The sequence below is a fragment of the Hyaena hyaena genome, unplaced genomic scaffold (genome assembly GCF_003009895.1).
Source record: "Hyaena hyaena isolate Hyena2069 unplaced genomic scaffold, ASM300989v1 scaffold_360, whole genome shotgun sequence".
NCBI classification, from domain to species: domain Eukaryota; kingdom Metazoa; phylum Chordata; class Mammalia; order Carnivora; family Hyaenidae; genus Hyaena; species Hyaena hyaena.
The window spans coordinates 1,711,604-1,735,827 of record NW_024080993.1 but is presented as its reverse complement, the minus strand read 5'-3'; the positions used below and the strand labels follow the sequence as shown (position 1 = coordinate 1,735,827).

General features: G+C 45.5%; 1 protein-coding gene across 1 annotated transcript in view; it reads right to left on the bottom strand.

The window, feature by feature from the left end:
- Positions 1-249: 249 nt before the first annotated feature.
- Positions 250-24,224, bottom strand: part of CTNND2 (catenin delta 2) — a 935,777-nt gene continuing 911,802 nt past the window's right edge. Inside the window, exons 24-27 of the mRNA XM_039250112.1 lie at positions 20,827-20,953; positions 16,459-16,590; positions 9,066-9,139; positions 250-1,427 (exon numbers count right to left, since the gene is read on the bottom strand). Coding sequence (XP_039106043.1) covers positions 1,167-1,427; positions 9,066-9,139; positions 16,459-16,590; positions 20,827-20,953 — 594 coding nt within the window. The 3' untranslated portion in view covers positions 250-1,166. The remainder of the gene's footprint in view (positions 1,428-9,065; positions 9,140-16,458; positions 16,591-20,826; positions 20,954-24,224) is intronic.

Below are 24,224 nucleotides of genomic sequence, written 5' to 3'. Positions count from 1 at the left end.
CTAGATGGTCAGAAGGATTGATGGAGTGCGAGAAGAACAAAGTGATGTACATTTATACCAAAAACCAGAAACAAAGCTTGTACAAGATGGACAGCAAATGAAATAGCTTCTATCAAAATAAAATCTCACACAGGTCATTTTTATACATACGTGGACATACACACACCCACACACGCACAGACACACAAGCAAGAATGTGTATTTTATAAGATAGGGTCCTTGGAAATAGACATTCTTAGCAAATATGGATGACAGATCAATTGTAATTTATTTTCTTTTAACACTGTATCATCATAAAGAAAACTGGTATAAATGAAAAAATCTATTTCAAATATCTACATCTAAAATTTTAGGCAGTGAAAAAGCACTTTGTTGACAAGGAGTGTGGAATGATGTATGTTAATTGTCAGAAACTGCTGAATGCCTTGCTTACTTGCCACAAACAAATTCACATATCAGAACGAACAATACTGCTAAATATTCCTTTTTTCCCCATTTTTTTTGTTAAAACATACTGGGAGAAAGAAAAGAAAAGAAAAACTGGAAATCCATACATCTTTCAAAAGTTTGAAATTGAAGCAATATTTAGAACCATAGATGAGGAAACACTGCCGCATGGTGTAATATACACAACGCGCTTTTCTTCTTTAATCTGTAATGTACATCAAATACTTTACAACAATGCATTAACAAAAGGCAAGAAACATCTTGCTGTACAGAGGAACCCCAATGCAACTTGAAGCCTAGAATCACAACGGATGAAGAGAGTAAACAAAGCGTGAGAAGCCGTCCCTCTAAAGTGTGTGAACTACACTGTCCCTTGTGCTTAACGGTAACCTTCACACCCCACCACCCCGACCGTCTCCTCTGCTGCCTTCAGCCACATTCAATATAAAGCACTTTTTATACTCTACAGCTCAAACTAGAAAGGGGTTGCACGATGTCATATTTAGGATCGCTTTAGCTTCCTATTGACTTTCAAGTTAACTTTCAATTCATTTAGCTTTCTAAAATAGCTCTTAATATTTCCTTACTGGTTATCACAGCCTTCCTATGGAACAGGCTTGAACAAACTAAATTTGCAGGGGGAGAAAAAAAAAAAAAGCAATGTCTTGTGGTATGCATGCACATGCACTGTTCCCGGAGCGCCTCGTGCCGCCCACTGCTCACACCCAGGAGTCGGGGGAGGCCGGGTAGTGGCTCGTTTCATAGTTCAGTTCACTGTAGGGACGGGCAGCTGAGTAGAAGTCGACATAGTTGCCGGTGGACTTGAGTCCCAGGTGCATGGTGTACTCACTGGTGGGAGGGCGATGGTGGACCTGGTCCTCGAAGAAGGACTCGTCGTAGTTTCTCGTGGAATTCTGAAACGGCTGGTACGTCTCGTAATCTTTCCTGCTGGGCTCCTGTGGGACTGGCTGTGCTGGGACCTGCGCAGAAAAGAAGATGCACCTGGGCTGGTTCGCCTTCCCTTGACGCAGCCTCCCCGTGGCCAAGGCGCTCAAGCTTCCCCTGTTAAGGGCTGGGCTCCACCCAGCCACGCATCCACCAGCATGGCGCCTCTCCAGATACCGCCAACTGCTGGGTGCCCTTCCTCTTACATGTTGGTTCCTGGGTCCACCACTAGCAATCTACATAATCTTTTAAAAAATTTATGACCGTAGTAAAACATACACTAACATATAATTTGCCATTGTAACCACTTTATTTATATTTTAAATATTTTTATTTATTTCTAGGAGAGAGAGAGAGAGAGAGACAGCATGAGCAGGGGAGGGTCAGAGAGAGAGGGAGATACAGACTCTGAAATAGGCTCCAGGCTCTGAGCTGGCACTCAGCACAGAGCCCGACACGGGGTTCGAACCCACGAACCACGAGATCATGACCTAAGCGAAAGTCGGACTCTTAACCGACTAAGCCACCCAGGCGCCCCATTGTAACCACTTTTAAATGTATAATTTGGTAGCACTAAGTATATTCATGGCACTGTGTGGCCATCACCACTATCCATTTCCAGAACGTTTTTGAAAAGTTTATTTATTTTCAGAGAGAGACATAATGGGGGAAGGGGGAGGGAGAGACAGGATCCTAAGCAGGCTCTGCACCATCAGTAGGCTTTGAACTTTCCAACTGTGAGATCACAACTTGAGCCAAAATCAAGAGTTGGACACTTAATCGACTGAGCCACCCAGACACCCCATTTCCAAAACTTTTTCATCACCTCAAACAGAATTTCTGGACCAATTAAGCATAACTCACCATGTCCCTCCTTGCCCAAGCCTACGGCAGTCCACTGTTCTACTCTCTGTCTCTTTGAATTTCACTATTCTGGACACCTCACATAGGTCTAATTATATAATATTTGTCCTTTAGTGTCTGGCTCCTTTCACTTAGCATAATGTCCTCAAAGGCCATTCATGTTGTAGCACGAGAAGGGACTTCCTTCCTTTTTAAGGCTGAACAATGTTCTATGGGATGGGTACTTTTTTGTTTATCCATTCATCTGTTGATGGACACTTGGGTTGTTTGCTCCTTTTCGCTATTGTGAATAACGCTATGATGGAATGTTGGTGCACCAGTATTTGAGTCCCTACTTTCAATTTGGGGGTAATGTACCTAGAAGTAGCATTGTTAGATCTTTTGATAATTTGATGTATGACTCTTCAAGGAATTGCCAAACTACCACAACAGCTGAACATTTTACTAGATAACCTTTTAAATTAAAGAGGCATACATGAGAAGCTATAGAACATAAAGAGTTGATCTTCCTCTTTTCTGCATTTCTTTTCTGTTACATCTAGGTGTTGGCCTCCCAGAGAAAGAGACAGTGAAGATGTATGGGGTCTAATGGTCACTTGGGTATCTTCCTACCCGCTCAGTGGGCTGTAATCAATACCTCTCCGGAGGACGGAGGCTTCCCACTGGTAGGGCCATTCCATCACACCTGCCTAAGTGATCAAAAGGTTGCACAGAGAAGCATGTAATGACAAGAGGGAATCCACTCCAAATATCACATATTCAGGAGGACGAAAATATTTCCCATCTTGGTTTACGTAAGAATTGATTGAACTTGAGAACGATATAGGATTATGAAGCTTTTAGTTGGGGGCAGGGGTCTTGAGTAGTGTCTCCTATCCCTCAGCCCACCTCCATGCTCTTTGTTGGCCTTCTTGTCCTTTGCACATTGCTGTCTGATGTAGGAGGCTTTGAAAAGCTAGAGCGGTCACATGAGCCTCTGAGCTATGTAAAGTCCAGGAGTAGTTCCACCTCTTTGGCTTTGAGGACAGTGAGACCAAGACTATTCATGGGCTGATAATTAACACCTGTACGTGGTGGCAGGGCAGGGGGAGGGGGCTGGCTCTCCTCTTCCCTCCTGACCGTCTCGGGGGTCCATTTTCTAGCACTATACCCCTGAAGTGAGTGGCACCTCCCCACAGCTTGTGCACACAGTCACGCACGAAGCTTTGCTCATGTGCAGTCACTGGGGAGGAGGTCTGGTGTGAATGCTAGAACACTTCTAAAGAAACACAGTAGGATCACCTCCAAGCAGATTCAGTAATTCCCTATTAATTTGACTAAAGCTCAGCATGGAAACATCCTATAGAAATTGGTCCTAGTTAATAGATAATGACTGGTAATTAGCACGTTGTATGTAAATGAATGCTTCTAATGACCTGCACGTAATTCTTCTCTCAAGTACGTGAAGCTCCCTCTTTTACATGTAATTGATTTACACTAGTAATCGACCTGTTCTTCATCATGGCTGCCATCCACTATGTCCCACATTTCTTTCTCGTTAGCGGTGGCTGGTGAGCAAGGTTTCGGGCTGCCTTCAAAACATGTTAGCCTGAGAGCCTGCCCACGAGGGGGACATTTGGAATTAATCTGCATCATCTGTAATTAAACAAGGCCAGGTCTACCAAATGGCTTGGCTAGGCTGAGGCGTCCTTTGCTTTTCTTTGAAGAGCTGTGTGCTATGCTGAACTTCTGTGCTCCAGCACTGTGCTACTACCTAAACATAGAGCTTACAAAGAGTAGGAGCTGGGAGATCTAGAAAAATCACAGGGGGAGGAGACAAGAATGAACTCTGCTTTTATGTCAGTGGGCACTATACCCAACATTTAACAAATTCCTCTTTGTTCAACCTTCAGATAGTCAGAAACATGTATATATGTATGTATATGTCTCTATCTGTCTCATCACGTATTTCCCTTTCCCTGTCTTCCCATCCATCCATCCATCCATCCATCCAATTCTCACTTTATAGATGAAGATTCTGAAGCTCAGAGAAATTAAGAAACTCCTCCAAGATGTCATGGCTCATGGCGGTGTGACACTGGAGTGTGAGTCCATGCCTGGCTGATTCGGAAGTCCACATTGTCTCCACCACACAAACAGTTTCAGTTGAGCCAAATTGGCCAAACCTGAGGGCCAGCCTCACTGAGTTGACCCCAGTCTCTATAATGAGAAGGGAGGCCAGGGAACAAAAGGAACCTTAGAAGAAGTCTCACGTCTTTTGCTGGTCTCAGTGGCCAGAGATGGGGGGATCTGCAGGGGCATCTCTCACAGGCTCTCCTCCACAGTGCCTGATGCTTTCAGGCTTTTGCACAACCTGATTCAAACTTCTTACTGTTGCCATGTTCTCTCTGGTTGGCGGACGTTTTTAGATTGGGCGCAAGTTTATCTTAGTCTCTTCCCTTGAGGAATCGCCCTCTTCAATTCATCTGTGTTGGTCATAAAGTCTCTTGTCAACCTCTTTTAAGAATTAGTTCTGTGGTTCTGAGAGTGTGTGTGAAGGAACTGTGCAGGATGGGTGATGGGTGGCACTGCTGTGTTTGGAGAGATTAAATTTGTCCAATGGCCTCGTGGTGCAGATGCTGACTGTGGATGCACATTCACAGCGGAGCAATGTCTGCTGTATTTTATAATTTACTCTAAGGGATTATCTGACAGTATTCAAAACTAGACAGATAAAATGCTCCCAAATATAAGCCGTCCCCCTAGAAGAGCTAAAAATAAATGCATTTTTTTTTTTACGTTCACTGTTTGCATAAAGCAGACTTCTATGAAGGAAGTAGAATGATGCTCATACACAACAATGGTGTATTCTGAATTTGAGTGTCTGTCGTGGCTCAGCGAGGCCATGGCACAACCAAGGAGCCTGAGGATGTCTGCTGTGGCCTTAAGGTTGCGTCCTTCCTGGGCAGGGGAGGTGCAACTGGCTGGCTTACATGGGGAGACTGGGCTCTGTCCTGTGGGTCCTGCCCCCATAAAATCATCTTTGCTGAACATTTTCCTCAATAGGAGAATGCTTAGTTTAAGTTATGACGGGTAGTGTCACTTCTCTACCTCCCAATTCTGTTAGCACAGTGAGGAAAACTTTGTTTATTCCTCACCGAGCTTGTCTACAACCGGGATTTCTTTCTAACACAAGGGAAATAGCTGCGTGTTACAGATCTTCAAACTTGACCACATGGCGAAAGTTAAAGACTCAGAGTGTTAATAGACACTGAAAGAGGTCACGTGGTAAGGATTCACGGTTCTCAAAATCTGGTTCCAAGACCAGCTGCATCAATATCACTTGGAAGCTTGTTAGAGATGCAGATGACTACCAAGTCAGAAGCTTTGGGGTTGTGTGTGTGTGGGGGGTGCCAGTAATGTGTGTTTAGTAAGTTGTTCAAGGGATTCTGGCTCATGCTCAAATTTGAGAACCACTGGTAGAGAGGAGAGCTAGTGAGACAAGAAGGCAGATGAACGCAGTGAGAGTCTTTGCCTTTTCTGAGTTTGCTGGGTGACCACAAGCAAACCCCTATTCTCCTTGAATCTCTGAGGACAACTTTACCTGCTCTGCCCACCTGGCAGTGAAACTGAGGACATCAACCAGGACTTCAAGATGGTGTTTTGATGTCAAAAGTAATCATTTGAATGGTGGTCACCAGAACACCAAATCCCTTTGTCCCTAGTTAATGAACAAAAAATCCTGTTTCTAGATAGATAAATGCAGTTAAATATGATATTTTTCTTTATAAGGATGTGACAGACTAGTAGATGCTCAGTAGGATTTTTGGGGAGTTTAAGTAGTTAACTCTTAAAATGATGTCTGCAATCGGTTGATTGGAGATACAAAAACCAAGGACCACAGATGTTATTTCAGACTAGTGGCTATTTCTTCCAGGAGGCTTGAAACTCAGTGGAAATGAGACTGGAATCCCAGGTAGTCTCATGGGGAGTGACACAGCTGAGCAGCCACCTGGCTCCCTGTCCACTGAGTCATGGAAAGCCTGGCTTACGGCTATTACCATGGACCCTGCCTCGCCTGCCAATGCATCTGGGGCTGGGGCCTCATTCCCAGCTCTCACTGTCTTTGTCGCCTCTTGGAGACTTACCTCAAACCAGTTTCCCTCAGCGAATTGCTTCTTCTTGGAGATGAGTCGCTGTCCAGCCTCCTCTGTAAAGCTTATGAGGCCCAGCTGGTGTGACAGAGACACCCAGGAGACTAGAGCACTCCACAGAGGGCAAGCCTCAGCACGGAAATGGAACAGACTCTGGCCCGTCCCTCCTGGTTAAATTATTCAAGCTGGTCTTATACTAGCTATGAGGTTGTGAGGTCACTTTTAACCCAGGAAAATTCCAAAAATGAAAGCATTCCACCCATCTGGAATGACTAGCCATGTCCACACGGCCAGAAAATACAAATCGTATAGGCTCTGTACAAGGGTGTCTCTAGAACTACCCAACTGGAAGTGAACCGAGTCTCCTCCTCTTGTGAATGGGTAGGATGGTCATACCTCAAAACAGAGACAAAGTTGATTCGAGTACTACTGGAGTTTCCAGTAAAACAGTCATACTGATTCACTTGAAACTTTTTTAGGGAAAAAACAATTCGTTCCGGTGGATATTTTTAATTGCTGCTTGAAATTAGAATGGGGTTAATAGTCCCATCATCTACTTCCCTTTGATGGACTTGCTCAGGGAATAATGACAGCACTGAGCTATCACCATGGGACTCAGCTCAACCAGTGGCTTGTCTACAGCATTTCCTGTGTGCTGTCAAGTGGTGCAGAGCGTGCACGCTATCCTGGCTGGGTTTTCCAGCATTTGCTGGGGGCACGGTGGCCTTGACAGTTCTCACTGAGGCTGAGTGTGTTCTGGGGCATGCTGGGAAAAAGACTACACCACATGTGCTCTCTCTCCTGGCTGGGATGCCATCTTAGCACATTAATGCCAATTGGCTTAATTGTTCAGAACAGACTCAGGAGAAAAGAACTGTCCCTTAGAGTCACTGTGGACTTTCCTATAAATCTAGGTTGCAAGCAGTGTTAGGAAATGATTGCAGCCACATTGTAAGATGCCAAGGACCTCTGGGCCACACCAGGACATTTCTTCGCTGCCAATGATAGTGGAATCCCATGGAAAGAAAGGCCGGTGTAGAATATGTCAATTCTCGTGATGAGCATCTCCTAACCTGAGGAAACTAAAGACTCTTCCTATACTCCTGGATGCAAAATCAGGGTCCTATCACATCCTAACAAGTACCATTAAGAGTTACAGCCAGTTCTCCACTGTACCTGATATTTGCTAAAAGATAAGGGTTGGTTTCCATAACTGAAGTTAGCATTTCCAATACAGTTTGTTTCCATTTTCCTTTGTGTTTAGGCAGGCACATTGACATGGGGAGAGCTCATGGCCACCCCTGGTGATCCCATGTCTCGTGCTCATGCACCTATTTATTTATTCATTGACCTCTTTGCTTTTAGCAAAGACCGGAACTAAGGGAGGCCAAGTAGATGTTAGCAATGTGTCAGGTGTGCTGCGGGGCCTGGGCATTCACCGGTTTTTGCAAACAACACCAGATGTCTTCCAGAGTGGCTGAGCATGGCCTGGAACATTGAGGGCAAAGGGATAACTGGTCTACCCATTTCCATTTCTGCTGCTGATGGCTGCTTAGAGGAAAAGGTAATTTAAGGTTGAGGAGATACTTTTTGTGTCCTCCTCTTTCTTTCGGAAATAGTCCTGCACAAGATAATCTATCGGCTAGAAGAGTGTCCCTTTCCTTTTCAAAGATGCTGCCCCACAGGGTGTTGAGAAATGCTTAAAAACAGCACACCTGACTTCCGTGTCATCTGTTTATTGTGATTAAACAAACAGATTTCAGATTTATCTTCCAGCCCAACTTCCCTGACCGGTGGCAGGAATTGAGAGCATGGCAGAAGCCAGCTCTGGCAGTGGTTTCCAGTAGCCAACAGTGGTGAGAAATGACCATCTTTCTGTCATGATCACTACAGGGGACAGATGTATGTTGCTTCGATAGCTCCCCCACAACCGGAGGGAACACGAGCCTTCAGTGAATGTGTCCCAAACAAGACAAACACACATAAACTTAAAGCACTTCTTGAAGGAGCTCCTTCAAGGGATGCTAGCATCCCTCAAACTTGGATATGCACACGAATCACCTAAACATCTTGATAAAATGCAGCTCTGATGCATTTGTTGCACAGGATGGATTAGGGGCAAGGGTCAGACAAGAAACTCTTCTGCATTTCTGACAAGCTCCCACATGGTGCTGATGCTGCTGGTTCCCCAACTGGACTGAAGAACAAGGAACTCCTCAATGTACCCTATTTCGCTGTTAGTTATTGTACTTGGTGTCTCTATTATATTGGAAACCATCATGTATAACGAACTGTATATGAGAACTGTCTGGGGTCTCATATACAGACCCCCTAATCCCTGTCTAGTAATTAACACAGTATGTCTACTAACCAGACTCTTACCTTTGAATATTTGAGCCTTTTGGTTGTGGGTCATAGTAGAGAACTTGCTTTCTACCATGAGCAAGTGGCTGTAGTGAAATCAAAGCTTGTTTTCAACTTTGAGGCTGTTCTGATGACCAAGGTCACCCCACGTATGGAATGTTAAATGTGAGCGGAGAGCAGCCGGGAAAATGATTTTCTTTTTTTTGATCCTTTATGTATGTTGTGCAGAAGTGAATTTATTTTCTTACAATTCCAGGCTATTTCACACGAGTCGAAGGGGAAAATGGATACAAACGCATGCGTGTCCTTTACCTGGTTATGTTTGATGTCTTCGGTGGGTGCACCATATGAATTCCTATACAAAGTTGAAATTCCAGTGTTTTGAGCTGAAAGCAAAAAGGAAACAAAGAGAACAACATTTCAAGTGAGGAGTGATGGTTATCGAGGTGAGTTCTTACCCTGACCAAGCTTGGTTTCTCCGGGACCATCCCAAGTGGGAGAATTCTTTGGCCCTGCGACACTTCACTTTACATGCAGATATAAAGAAAGACCAACAGTGATTCTATATAATCCCTATAGCATGTGGGTTTCTTGCAATAACATTCAGACTGTAGACAAGGTCAGGGCAGGGGCCGCAAACAGACGGTCATCTTGCCAGGGTGATTGCCTTCTTCTCTGGTGAGACCCTGCGGGTAATAAAGGCTTGTCTCCCACACAGAAGTACGCAGGGATCTGTGTGAGCAGCTTCGGTCTGAGCTGGAGAATGACAGGAATGAAATGTCTAATTTGGCCTCGCAGAGTGCTTAATCCCCCTCCCACAGACAGTTTGGTTCTCAAAGGCCCCAAGCATCATCCGCCTCTGCCCTGAGCTTCTGGGAGGTTGTAGCTGTGGAGCCCAATGGACACAGGACTGGAGCCCCTTGCATGTCTTGTGACTAGCCTGTGGTCTTGTCGAAGGGAAGGAAGGTCTCCTCCAGTCGCCAGCAGCTTCCAAAGGCACAGGCAGGATTTGCCCACTTCCTCACCTAGGGCCCTCCTAGAACCCTCAGGGCTCATGCCTCAGGCCCAGAGAAAGGGCCCCAGGCACCACTCCCCTCATAGCCCTTAAAAGGTCATGGTTTAAGAAAGCTCTGGAAAAAATTAGCAAGCATCACTGGGGTATAAAACAGTTTAGAAATAAAGAAAAGCATTTCTTTAGTTTCCTGTACCTATGGAATGATAAAATGGGATGACACACCATCACTGTTCTCTCGCAGGTAGAGCTACTCTAGACACAAAGGCAGTAGTAGCTATCACCCCACCCATGACTATTACTAAAAGCACAAAACAGCTGTGCAGTAAAGGTCTTCTTTGGAAATTCAGCTTCAGAAGTGAGAGCTGAGAGCCCGTTCTAAATTGTAAAGACCACCCTGACACATTCTCTGGCTGGGTGCACGACACTCCTCTCTCTCTCTACTTCTGCCTAGATCCCTGCTGTAGAATCTTCCTTGACAGCCCAGCTTCCGCCACACCCAACGCTGCTCTTCCACCCTCCCTGTTCCCAAGAGCGGTGCCATCTTGCCTGACGGGCTGGATTATGTCACTGCAGCGCCCCGCCAAGGTGGTTCTGGCAAAAGCTGCATGACCAGGGCCCTGTCCGATTTTCCGCAGTGTCTCCCTCCATGCTTCTCTTGTCAAGGAAGCCCCAGCTATGCTGGCCCTCTTTCCACGCTCGAACATGCAGCAGTTTGTTTTGCTTCTGGGATGTTGTGCTGGCTGATCCTTCTCCCTGGGACTCTCTTCTTCCAACTCCTTATTGCCTCACTTTGTCGGTGGCAGGGAGTTTAGTTTAGTCTCCATCTCAGCCTTGTGAAAGCAACCCCACCCACTCAGCACCCTGTGGCTTCTGAACCCGTTAATTTTCCCCATCACACTCAACACACCACGTGGTCCTAGCTTGTGGGTGAGCTGGTTCTGGTGTCTACCTTGTGTATCACCTCCCTTTGCTGCGACAGCAGAAACGCCGTGGGGCCAGAACTTGTTACCCCCGCATCTGGGACGGTGCTTGGACTCAGTGGATGTTCCTGGAGCAAGTGCTTTATTTGCCAAGTGAACAAACGAATGAGGTTACAGGGCTGGTTCAATATTTGCAAATCAATCAATGTGATCCATCACATCAACAAAAGAAAAGATAAAAAACATGATCTTGTCAATAGATGCAGAAAAAGCATTTGACAACATACAGCATCCCTTCTTAATAAAGACCCTTGAGAAAGTCGGGATAGAAGGAACTTACTTAAACATCATCAAAGCCATCTATGAGAAGCCCTCAGCTAACATCATCGTCAACGGGGAAAAACTGAGAGCTTTCCCCCTGAGATCAGGAACACGACAGGGATGTCCACTCTCACCACGGTTGTTTAACATAGTGCTGGAAGTCCTAGCATCAGCCATCAGGCAGCAAAAGGAAATCAAAGGCATCAGAATTGGCAAAGAAGTCAAACTTTCACTTTTCGCAGACAACATGATACCCTACATAGAAAACCTGACAGACTCCACCAGAAGCCTACTAGAACTGATCCATGAATTCAGCCAAGTTGCAGGATACAAAATCAACTTACAGAAATCGGTTGCATTTTTATACACCAACAATGAAGCAACAGAAAGAGAAATCAAGAAACGGATCCCATTCACAATTGCACAAAAAAACCATAAAATACCTAGGAATAAACCTAACCAAGGATATAAGAGATCTGTATGATGAAAACTATAGAAAACTTATGAAGGAAATTGAAGAAGACACAAAGAAATGGAAAGACATTCCATGCTCATGGATAGGAAGAATAAATATAGTTAAGATGTCATTACTACCCAAAGCAATCTACACATTCAGTGCAATCCCAATCAAAATTGCATTAGCATTCTTCTCATATCTTTATTAAACTATCCTAAAATTTGTTTGGAACCACAAAAGACCCCGAATAGCCAAAGTAATATTGAAGAAGAAAACCAAAACGGGAGGTATCACCATCCCAGACTTTAGCCTCTACTACAAAGCTGTCTTCATCAAGACAGCATGGTATTGGCACAAAAACAGACACATAGACCTATGGAATAGCATAGAGAACTCAGAATTGGACCTCAAAATGTACAGCCAACTAACTTTTGACAAAGCAGGAAAGAATATCCAGTGGAAAAAAGACAGCCTCTTTAACAGACGGTGCTGGGAGAACTGGACAGCAACATGCAGAAGAATGAAACTAGATCATTGTCTCACACCATACATGAATGAGTACCCTGAGCAAATATGCCCTCAGAGCTATGGTTTGCAGGTGGAAAATGTCACACCAAGGTGCAATGTTTTTTCCTGGTACTCAGAACAAAGTGCATTTTTAAAAAATTTTTTTTTAATGTTTTATTTATTTCTAGGAGAGAGAGAGAGACGGCGTGAGCAGGGGAGGGTCAGAGAGAGAGGGAGTCACAGACGGAAACAGGCTCCAGGCTCTGAGCTGGCAGTCAGCACAGAGCCCGACGCGGGGCTCGAACCCACGAACCGCGAGATCAAGACCTAAGCGAAAGTCGGACGCTTAACCGACTAAGCCACCCAGGCACCCCACAAAGTGCATTTTTTAACGGGGGGGGGGGGTCATGCACTCTTACTCTCCTTGCTCCCCTTCTTGTCAAGTTTGTGGCTTCTGAGCTGAAGATGTTCCTACTGGAAGTTATTTCCTCCTGCTCTTCGGTCCACCTCACCTGTTTATAGGAGGCTATGTAGCTGAGATTGAACTTGGAGCTTCTGCAGACATACGAAACAGAGGTCTTCACAGGTTCTCTGCCCTTGCATGTCTGACCCAAGAGCATACTCATGAAGAAATGCCTTTCTTTTTTTGGATAGGCCCCAATTTCCAACTGAATCAACATATTGAAGATTAGAATGGCTTTAAAAAGGCGTAAGAGAGACACTGACAAAAACGGGCTCGACTGCTTGATGTAAAGGCATTTGGGAAGCTCAGACAGGAGGGCAAAACCCCCTGGGTGAATTTTAAAGTCAGGCCATGTAGCTGCTGGCATCACAGAGCCCTCCTCTAATGCATGCTTCTGAACACATAATGTTCCTAGGGAATCATGACCGCAAGAAATAGCTATAACCGTCTGCATGCTTGAATGAAGAGCTGACGTTGGCTTTCTGCGGGCTCGTCAGTGGCAAAAGAACACTAAGGGAGAAGACATTTTAAAAGACTCCATCTCAGCTAGATAACGAATCCAGAAAAGGTGGGTGGGGGGAGGCTGGCACAAAAACCTAGAAGGATCTGCATTCCTAAGGGCTCAGTAGAGGAGATTTGAACCCAGGCAAGGACCTGCTTCATTTTAAGCTGTCCCATGTTGCATTTTGAGGGTGAAGCTTCCCATGATCTTCGTATGGTGGAGGGGGTGTTTTCTATGGGGGAAATGGTGGGACAGGCTCTGAGGTCTTAGAAACAAGGGAGATGGCAGTTTCTCAGATATTTTTCAATGTACGATACTTTAAGTGTCCCCTGGATTTGTGAATGAGAAAAAGTATTGCTCTTGATGTGGAGGTCACAAGAGATGTGACCTGCAGGTGAACGCTGAAATGATGGTTACAAGCAAAAGTGCTGTAGAGCAAGGGCTGGCCATTTGTCCTTTCCATTCCTCCATGAAAGCTTGGCCCCCACCTGGCCTGACAGGGATTTAGTCATGGCACTGTGGAGGGTGGTAAGTAATACCGCTTCCATCCACCACTCCTCCACCATCCCTTACCACCACCACCTCCTCCATCAGCACCACCACCTCCACCATCAACATCTCCTGTGTCACCATTATCATTGCCTCCACCATTAAAGCCTCTATCATCACCTCCTCCACCTCCACCATCACTACCTTCACCATCACCATCTCCTCTGTCACTACCATTACTGCCTCTGTCATCACCACCTCCACCATCACCACCATCGTTGCCTTTTCCATCCTTCCATCATCACCTCCTCCACCACCACCTCCTCTACCATCATCATCTCCTGTGTCACCACCATCACCACCTCTATCATCACCACCTCCATCCCACCATCACCACCATCATCACCTCCTCCATCACCTCCTTCTCCATCTCCATCACCTCCACCTCCACCACCACCTCCACCACCACCACCACCATCACTACCACCATCACTGTAGATAATAGCAACTGATCTTTACATAGAACTTGGCTTAAAGGGAGCCATCTTGTATAAACATTATTCAGTAAAGAACTCTGTTCTTCTAGGCCTGCTAGATGATTGATAGTGTATTTTTGAATTGTTTATTAAAGTAAGTTAATGTGAAGTTTAAGTTTAGGCGTCTTAAATAGTTTTGAACAATTACATATATCTCAATACTGGAATTATCAAGAGCCCTGCCAATTTCTAGGAAGATGAAACATCTAGAAACATGTTAGATTTTATTTTGTATTTTAATGTGTGTGCAGGGCATGATTATGGACCATTGGAAATATTTCAACCTAAAATCACCCCCATTTAAAAGCCTTTTGAAGGGCGCCTGCATGGCTCAGTTGGTTAAGTGTCTGACTCTTGATTTAGGCTCAGATCATGATCTCACAGTTGGTGAGATGGAGCCCTGCGTCGGGCTCTGCACTGACTGCATGGAGTCTACTTGGGATTCTTTCTCTCTCCCTCTCCCTCTGCTCTTTCTCTGCTCTTGAGCTCTCTCTTTCTCTCTCAAAATAAATAAATAAACATTTTTTAAAAGCTTTTTTTCCTTTTTTAAATGTTTTATTTATTTCTGAGAGAGACAGAGACAGCATGAGTATGGGAGGGACAGAGAGAGAGGGAGATACAGAATCTGAAACAGGCTCCAGGCTCTGAGCTGGCTGTCAGCACAGAGCCCGACGCGGGGCTCGAACCCACGAACCGTGAGATCATGACCTGAACTGAAGTTGGCTGCTTAACCAACTGAGCCACCCAGGCACCCCTAAAAAAGCCTTTTGAATAATTCTACTGGGCAAGAAAGGAAAATTAAATAAATTAAATACAGTCAATTTCACAATTATTCTTTTAATTCTAATCTCAGTTGGTCATCTCAGATGGCCAGTGATGTGGCTACCTAGGGCAATAGTAGCCACAAAACGAATGGGGCAAGTGAATTTGGCGTCACTACTCCAGAGTAATTGGTACAAATTAGATTCTCTGCTGAATGTGTTGGCTCTAGGGCCTCAGCATTCAGATTTGGAACTTTCTTTGTTCATGCTCATCTTCAACTGGACCAATACTTAAGGTGGGAAAAGCAGCGAGTAAGAACAAGAAGGTATATCCTGCATAACGAGTTCAGGCATAAGGCTGACACGTTCCCTGGCAAGGACTGTACTTGTAGGCAGAGTGCTGACCTGGGGGGTTGCATTGGGAACATCTGTTTACTCTGCTTTTCTTTTTTGCAGTCATGCAGAGTTACCGCGGAAAACACTGCCTCTGGGATAAGTGCATTTACCATTGGAAAAATTTATCTTAGATGGCCTGGGTTGAGAAGACATCTTAATAAATCATCCAATTTGTCTCTTCTGCTTCCCTGCAGGTCTACACTTAAATAATATCTGAGAAACTCATGCTTTGAAGATCCTCTTGATAAGAAGGTCTCAGTGTTTAGGAGTTTTCCCTTTATACCCCAGTTTTAGGTATGGCCTCATCTGGCCATGTTCCTCACAGCCTATTTTCAAGAGGGATCCATCTCCCCGTCCATGTGTCAAAAAAGGGTGTGGAATTCCTGTTAGGGATCCTGATGATCCTGATGGCTCTGGAAGTTTCACTTTCAAGGCACAACCTCTACAGCAGCACCTCCAAGTCCTGTTTCTTGGGGGAGGGGAAAACCAGGGCAGGGGAAGTGTCTGGAGAGCCTGGAAGGGGTGATGAATGGGAACAGCAACCCTACCCCAAGGAAACTTGTTGAGAGTAGAAGGGGAGTTAAGGTCAACGAAGCTGGTTATGAGAAAGGCCAGGCAGCACCTGCTGGATGGGTGGTGCTGGGCACCAATTTTGGCCTTGATGGAGTCCCAGCTGATGAGAAAGGAGAGACAATGGGTATGATTAGGGTAGTGGGGGATAAAGGGCAGAAAAGATCAATGACTCTGTACAGAAAGTGTGATGATTAGCTCTAATGAATCTTCTTGGAAATTTGTCATGATAAGAGATTGGTTTCAGGTCAAGAAGAGAAAAGGTCTCAACAGGAGATCTGAGGGTTTCACTGAAATCCCTTTCTTTATTCCCCTCCCCCTTCCTCTCTTCCCCTTCTTTTCTTATCCATTTTCCCTTCCGTCTATTGAGAATAGCAAACCGTGGCTATCATCTTGGGTCCTTTCCACTCTGGATTATGTCAGCTAAGAAGCAAATCTATGGTGACTCCCCTCTCTCGTTTGCAGGAATATTATGGGCCGAGCAGATGAGAAGGAAAGGAGTAGGTGAAGAATGAGAATAAAATGTGCGTAGAGAACATTTTCTCTTAGTTATTTTCAGGTATATAACATGCTCAGTTTTTATTTCTCTGGCTTAATCTCCTTGTCCCAGTTCCCGAGAATCCTTGCTGTCAAGCTCTCAAGTGACCCTCTAGCTGCTAAGTCCTGCTGAGCGGCCGAGCATGGCTTGAAGTCTCACGTCCCGGCCTTTGGCCCTGTCCCAGATCAAGTCACCGGCTCTGAGGAGGATACGCGCAAAGCTGAGCTCACCTGTCATGGTGTCTTTCCTGGAAGTGTGTTCTCCTTTAGTCCCGTGGTAAGTGGCATTGCTGCCAGTGGATTCATAGTCTGTTTTCCTTTCCTTGAGGCTGATCATTTCCCGAGGTGAAGCTGGGGCACTTGCTACATAAAGAAATCAAAAGGAAGACTTTGTGTGTCTCATTACGCAGCATGGAGAGCTCTTCACACCAACAGCTAAGGTCCTGAAGACACGTAGCTCAACCTACTGTGGATGGACCTGCTGATTTGTGTTTTTTTGGCTCCTGTCTTTACTCCCGCCCCTCATCCTTGTCATCTGGTGCTTTATAGTTATGGGAGCACACAGCTTGGGGGCAGGTCATTAACAGCTATCTCCTGGGGCCATCTTTCTTAGAAAGACATCCTGATGGGGACATGACCCACCTAAGGTGCAAGGGACAGTTTTCAGAATGAGATCAGGCTTGTTTTCTTTCTTTCTTTCTTTCTTTCTTTCTTTCTTTCTTTCTTTCTTTCTTTCTTTCTTTCTTTCTTTCTTTCTTTCTTTTTCTTTCTTTCTCTCTCTCTCTCTCTCTCCCTCTCTTCCTTCCTTCCTTCCTTCTCTCATTTTTCCTTCCTCTTCCCTCCCTCCCCATCTCCTTCCTTTCTTTTCCTTCCCCTCTTCCTTCTTTTCTTCCTTTCTTCCTTTTTAAAAACTAGGTGTGTTTCAGAGGAGCTATTACTGGTACTGAAGAATCCCTGATTAAAATAAATGCAGTTTCACTTAAACGCAGAGCGACTCCAAAACTATCCTAAAGGAAGCCAGAGGAAGCAGCTAGGATGTTGTGTGGGGCTGGCATAATCCAACTTCCACAGATCAGCCTGTGAGGTGGGCTGGGGCAGGGGTGAGCAGAGAGCCCATTTCCCATTTCCCGATGAGCCAACCTTGACCAATGTCCACAGCAATTTCCCACCTACACCTTGCACCGCGGACTCAGGGAATGAGCCCTGTCCTTTCTTTGTGTCTCCATTTCTAAAACGATGGGTTGTAATTAAAGGACCCCCCTGGGAAGTCCATGATTTTTTAAAGTGCCCTCAGAAGACAAGAGAAACTGAACTTGGAGGTAAAGGAGCAAACAGAAAGAGGTTTAGATATCTTAAAGGATTGAATGGATTGGTAGCAAGTACACAGCTCTGCCAGTGCCGAGACGGGTTGGAAGAATGCAGGCCTTAGTGCATCGTGTGCCGCAGTGAGGCCGCCGCTGGCTGTGCTCCTCAGTGACACCACACATGTCTATAGCTCAGTCAACTGCCCCTATCTCCATACAGCTCAGATGTGGTAGTCTTCTGCCCCAGATCTGTCCCCTGACCCCATGCTCCAGGACAGTGCTTCCTAAACTTGTTTAACCTTAAGACTCATCTAGAATTCAGGGATTCCAGGACCCCGCCCTGGACCCTCTGAATATGAACGTTCAGTGGATGGGTCTAGGAGTCCATATTTAATGAGCATACCTGGTAATTATTAAGGCTAGGAGAACTCTGGGGAACTCTTGAGTTTTTTGGAGAAAGCCCTCTTTGCCAATATCCAAGCCTCTTCCAGTCAAACCTCAGTTTACCTTTCAGCTCATCATTCACACCCCCTGTAGGGTCCCTCAGCTCCTGCCCGCTGGGCCTGCCTGCTCCCTCAATTCTTTTCAGTGTCTGAGCCACTTGATGCATTTCATCAGGCTTAGTATCTCCTATGGGCAAATCCCTCTGCCAGCCACTGGGAACAGAAACATGAATCATGTCACTTTCTGAACAGGAGGTCAGGAAACAGACATGCAAATAAACCAGGACCAGAGGCAGAGTGCTTAGCAGACGCCACAGCCAAATGCCAAGGAGAGAACCAGAGGGGGCCTTTGCTCATCCTTTCCTGAGAGGCACCCTGCCTACTTCTCAAACCTATCCAAACAAAAGTCGAGGCTCACTGCTCAGCTCTCAAAACGCTGAGAGGTTCTAAATCCTGGCTTCTCATTAGAATTAAATCCTTGGAATACTTTCAAAAATACTGATACTTGAGGGGCACCTGGGTGGCCCAGTTGGTTAAGTGTCTGCCTCTTGATTTCGGCTCAGGTCATGATCTCATGGTTTGTGAGACTGAGCCCCACCCTGGGCTCTGTGCTGACAGTGTGAAGTCTGCTTAGGATTCTCTCTCTCCCTCTCCCTCTGCCCCTTCCCTGCTCGCATTCTCTCTCAACCTCTCTCTATCTCTCAAAATACATAAACTTAAAAAAATAGTGATATACTTGAGCCCCTCCCAGAACTTGGTGGATCAGAATTTCTGGATCTCTGGGTGTTAAGTCTATTGGGGAGGCAGGGAAGAAAATGGTGTTTGCTCTACATAACGTGACTAGACTGTGTGTCTCCAGCTCCTGGATGTTCTCAGAACTTCAGCCACTGTGTCTTACTCGCCTCCTCCACCTCTGCCCCTCCCCTATCTTCTGTTCTCTGTCATCCCTCCTGGGAGAGTCCTTTCCTTGCCTTTGCTCTGTTGCTTCTAGATCTTCCTGCATAAAGGCTAGTCTTTTACGAGTCACTGTCAGGAAACCACGAAGGGACAATATTTTGGAGGCTCTTGACCAAAGCTCTTGATATTAGCATCTACTACGGTGCAGATGGTGGGTTTATTAAACTATGTCAAGTGTGTCATTATCTCTCAAGACCTCACACACAGTGGTCCGAGTCTCTAGTAAACTAAGATTATACTCCTGGAAAAATCTAATCATGCAAGTGTTTACCAGGTGTCTTCGATGTGCCTCACTGGGAAATACTGGGTGGCGCCCTCGCTGAATGGCTGGGATAGCGTCTTGATAGCCCAGTGCGTTTCCTTCCAGGCATCTTCCAATCCATTATGCCGTTTCCTCTTCCTAACGCTGATGGGCTCTTCATAGTTAGGGCTTTAGAGAGAACCCATCCTTGTGCTTCTCAGACTCACTGGTCTTTATCTTTTTAAGACATATGGAGGTAAGGGGTGCCTTGGTGGCTCAGTCGGCCAAGCATCCAATGTGAGCTCAGGTCCTGATCTCAGGACCTACGTCGGGCTCTCTGCTGTCAGTGCAGAGCCCGTTTCAGATCCGCTGTCCCCCCTTTTTGCCCCTCCCCTGCTCATGCTCTCTCTCTTTCTCTCAAAAAATAAACAAACCATAAAAACAAGGATGTATGGAGGCAATACACGTAAAAGGCCATCCCTGTGCTTCCGAGGCAGGAGGAAGTTTCTAGTCACACGGTGGTTTCTGATTCTCACCTAGTGGGGACTAAAAGTTAGTAGCAGTAACACCACACTGAAAATAGAAGCCTTCATGGGGCTGGGAGAGAGTAATTTATCTCAGTCAAATACTCCCCATTCATGTCTGATTTTCCTCATCATTCTGACAGTAAAGTGCAGTGTAAAGTTTTACAGCAAGTGGTCTCAAGGGCAGAGGAGCGCTCTCCCACCATGCCCTCTGAGATGCAGGTCTCGTAGCTCCTCAGCAGGGCAACAGCAGCAAAGAGCAAGGAGAAACTCTTAAATAACAGCCTGTACAGCTGTGTGTCCGTGTCTGTGTGTGCGCGCGTGTGTGTGCGTGTTTGCGTATATACATATACATATAATTATTCATCCATGTTTCCTTCTTACAACAAAACCCAAATGCAGAAATAAACAAAAATTAAGCTTACACTTTGAGTAAAAACAATAAAGGCTATGTCACTTATAGATTAAATGATGTGCTCATATTTCACTTTTAATTTTATCCTTAATCTTAGGCCATATATAATGTGACTGTAAAAGGGTATAAAGTATCTTTACAAGTAAATGATAGTAGTTAGTTCAAAATTCAAGCAATAGAAATGTGACAAAATTAGAAAAACAATTAAATTGAGTGACTTAAAAGTTATGGTTTTGTTGTAATAAGACTTTATCAATCATTTACCGGCTGGTTTAAAGGTAATAATAACAGGCTAATCAGATATGGAGGAGTAAGGAAACCCTCAATGGGATATTCAAATGTATGTCATCCTAGAACAAGAAATAGCAAGCCCTTTCTCCACTACTCTGCTATTCAAGTTATAATCAATACAGTGTAACTCAGACTATTTCAAGTTGGATAAAGGTCCATAGAAAACCCTGCTCTGCAAACATCTGACAGCTGTCTTTATTCTTTTTGCTCACTGAATGCACGTCTAACACCTGTTAGAGACTTTTTGAAATCTATTCTGAGTCTGTGTAAACATAACACAAAGTCACCACTGCTCTGAAAGAAAACAGAACTCATTTCATATTTGTAGCAAACGTCCAAGTGGGGACGGCTCGCCCTCCGTGGGGGTCGGCTGAGGGGTGGGAAGGAGGGCCATCAGGCCTGGCTGGCTGCAGGGGTCTCTTACCTGAGCGGTTGTTGGGAGACACACGCACAGGGGAGATGGAGGGCGTGCGAGAGGAAGAGTAGGGCCTTTGCCGATCCCTCTCGATGGTTGAAGATGAGGCTACAAAGTGATACTGGGACCATCCATCCTGTAATAGACAGCACGCCCCTGTTAAGTGGGGGAGGTGGAATGATTCTTCATCGCCTCCCATTTTGAGGTTCCAAGCATTCGATTTTGCAAAACATTTCTACAGTCTGTCAAAAGAGATCACTGAGCCTTGCTCGGTCAACCATCAAGGTTCAGAAAGATAAGTGTGAACAGAGAGTCCCCCCCCCCCCCCCCCCCGCTCCCTCCAGACGGACTGACATGGGGGAAGGGCTGCTTTTATGGCTTGCTTTCCTCCCGAGATGTTGAATAAATGGCCTCTTTGCAAACCTGCTTTGGCCAGAAGATTTTATTTAAATGAAAACACGATGCTCAAAGTGTTAGATGACCCTGAAACTGTCTCATCTTTACCTACCTGGTTCCGGGTCTGTTTGGCCCTCTTTTCAACTGCCTTGAAGTCTTCCAAAAGCATTTGCTCTTTTTTATCCCCGAGGGCCAATCAGTTAGCAACCATGATGCCAAGAAGCCTCTTTCCTTCCAGGGGAGCTCCCTGTTTTTGTTTCAGACCTCCTTGGCCACAAACGCCCCAAGCCCACCTGCTCAGGAGCATGACTGTCACTGTGTCTTCACACCCACATAGGTACGTTCTCTGCTTTAACCCAGGAACAATATTTTTCGCTTTACAGCATATTCGAAATGTGTCCTACCAATGAATCTTCCATGAAGCCTTCTAATAGTTAATATACTAAAATGCACATATACCATTTTTTTCGTTATAAAAGCCAAATAAATACATTGTAGATCATATTTTGTGAATTTAGAAAGGAAAAAGAAGAGAAAAAATTGCCAGTAACTCCACCCTCCCTCACCCTGGCATGAGCTCATGTTCATGTGTGTCTTCCCAGCGTTTCCTCTTTTTTCAAATTCAATTTGCATCATTTTAAATTCATTTGCATCAAAGTCATACGTCAAAGGGCACTAAACCTACAACAAAGAAAAGCAGACACCTGCCTCACCCCCGCTCCTGCTTCACAGAGGCAGCCACTTCAACGCTTCTGGCTTTTTCTGTTTCTGGTTATATTTAGACTTTTAAGGGACTCAATGTACTATGAAGAATCAGTGCGAGCGTAAATAGAGGGAAGTTAATGAAGAACAAAATTCATACTCATTTCAGTATTTGTGTCTTTGTTTATCTAATTCTTATTCCTATCTGTTTGGCTGGTAGGAAACAGCCAAGGTGAGAAGTGTGCTATTATCTAGCACTTACCTAGCACTAGCTTTACTACAAGGCAACATTTTCTCAACAATCTCGTAGGCTCGATGCTATTGTTATCCCATCTTAGTGAGCCTGAGACAGTTAATGGGCCAGCTAAGTCAAACACTAAGCAGGTAAAGAAATATTAACACCACCATGTGGCGTACTTGTAAGTATCTGAAAGGAGACATAAAGCTAGGTTAGGGGATCAAGGACTACTGGTGGAGTGTGCTGCTGTGGTTAGTTTACAGAATATGTTTATGGAATGTGTGTTACTCTGGGACCACTTAGCATTGCAGCAGGGACCTGGAGGATGATAAGGGGACAGATACCAAAGACACAGGCTGGGGTTTCCAAGCCAAGGGAAGGAAAGATGTGATGGGCTAAGACATGTGAGATCCACTGGAAGTCCCTGTGGCTGAGGAGTGATCAAGGGGCTCCAGAAAGATAAGAAGTCTTCTGAGAGTCTAGAACAGAAGGAGGGAGGCCAAGGAAGAGGCTATCCATTGGACGAGGGAGACACAACCCTGGCTTGGATAGCGGCTGATGATGGGCAACGGTCAGATGCAGCATCTGTGTTGGAGGATTTGCTGACGACTTGGCTATTGGGTGTAGGAGAGGGGAGCCACGCTCTACCCCAGTGTTTCTGATGTGAACAACAGGGTACTGGAAGTTCCGTTTCCTGACAAAAGGAATACTGGGAGAGAAGTAGCTTTAGGTGGTGATACCAGTACTGCCATTTGGGACAAGTTGGGTAGAGATGTCTGTTGGACATGAAAGAGAAGATAGAAAATAAAGCAGAAATTTGCAGAAAACTCTGCAGATCAGGGTTTGAAGAATGATGTCAGGGCTGGAGGTAAAGTTTTGGAGTTGAGCATAGACACGTTATTTGAAACAAGGAGAATGGATACAAATGTGAATGCAAATATTGGAAGAAAACAGGGGACACATGGCTGAGCTCTGGGACAGTCTAGTGTTTAGAGGGTGTGAAAAGCAGGAAAAGATTTGGAGGAGGCTGGGAAGGGACAAAGAGAGCCCGAGGAGGATCAAGAGGGTGTGAGATCAAGCAAGAGCAGGAAAGCTGATGCATAGAGAAGACCAACTGGATGATAGGCAGGAACCGGCCACTGGCCTGGGGAACATGGAAGCCATTATGACTGGGGCAAAAGCACTTTCTTTGGTCAGGTTGGCAAACATTAAGTGGAGCAGGCTCCAAAGATAATGAGCATTGATGAAGGAGAAGGGTGAGCACAGACCACCGTTGACAAGGTTTCATTGTTAAGGGGAGTGGAGAAATGGAGCCTGGAGAGACTGAGTGACGAAGAGATGTTTTCATAGATCGCCTGGAGAGACCCAGCAGTTTATTTGTCCTAGGGAGTGACTCAACAGAGAGGAGGGAAGAGCCGGTGATACCACAGAGGAAGCAATAAGTTGCAGTGAATTTCAGGGAGAAGTGTTGAGAGGATTTGGGAACAACGGACTAGTGGGCCATGCTGTGTGGTCACAGATGTAGCAAGAAGAGAGTGGATTTGGTGGCGGGAGGATGAAGACATTCTTTTGTGTTTTCTTGCATATTCTCTGGGTGGAGTGAGAAGTGAAGTCAGCAGTGGAGCATGAGGAAGAGTTGGAGCTTAGAGAATAAAAGGGAGGAGGGGAAGAGAGGAGGAAGGCAACAAAAGAGAGGACGGAGGGAAGGTGTGAAATGGTTCTTGAGGTAAGTGGGGGGCACGTTGACCATGGCCAGGTGGTCTGGCAGCCAGAATGCTGAGAGGCGACTTAAGGCATGTGGCGATGAATTTACAATGAGACCAGAGGTCAGCATCATTGCTTATTTTTCTCCAGCCAAATTCAGCTGCCCTGTGGCAGGAGTGGAGTTGACTGAATTGGATGGGGGGTGGTCAGGAAGGTAACCTGGAAGGAGACAGGGAGTGCAAATAGAATGCCTTGGAAGCCATGGAATCTAAGCCTGGGACAAAGGAAAGTGTGAATGTTGAGGAGATGGAGAATGAAAACTAGTTGGTAGCTGCAGATCCTAAAATGGTCGTAGGCTGCTAGGGTG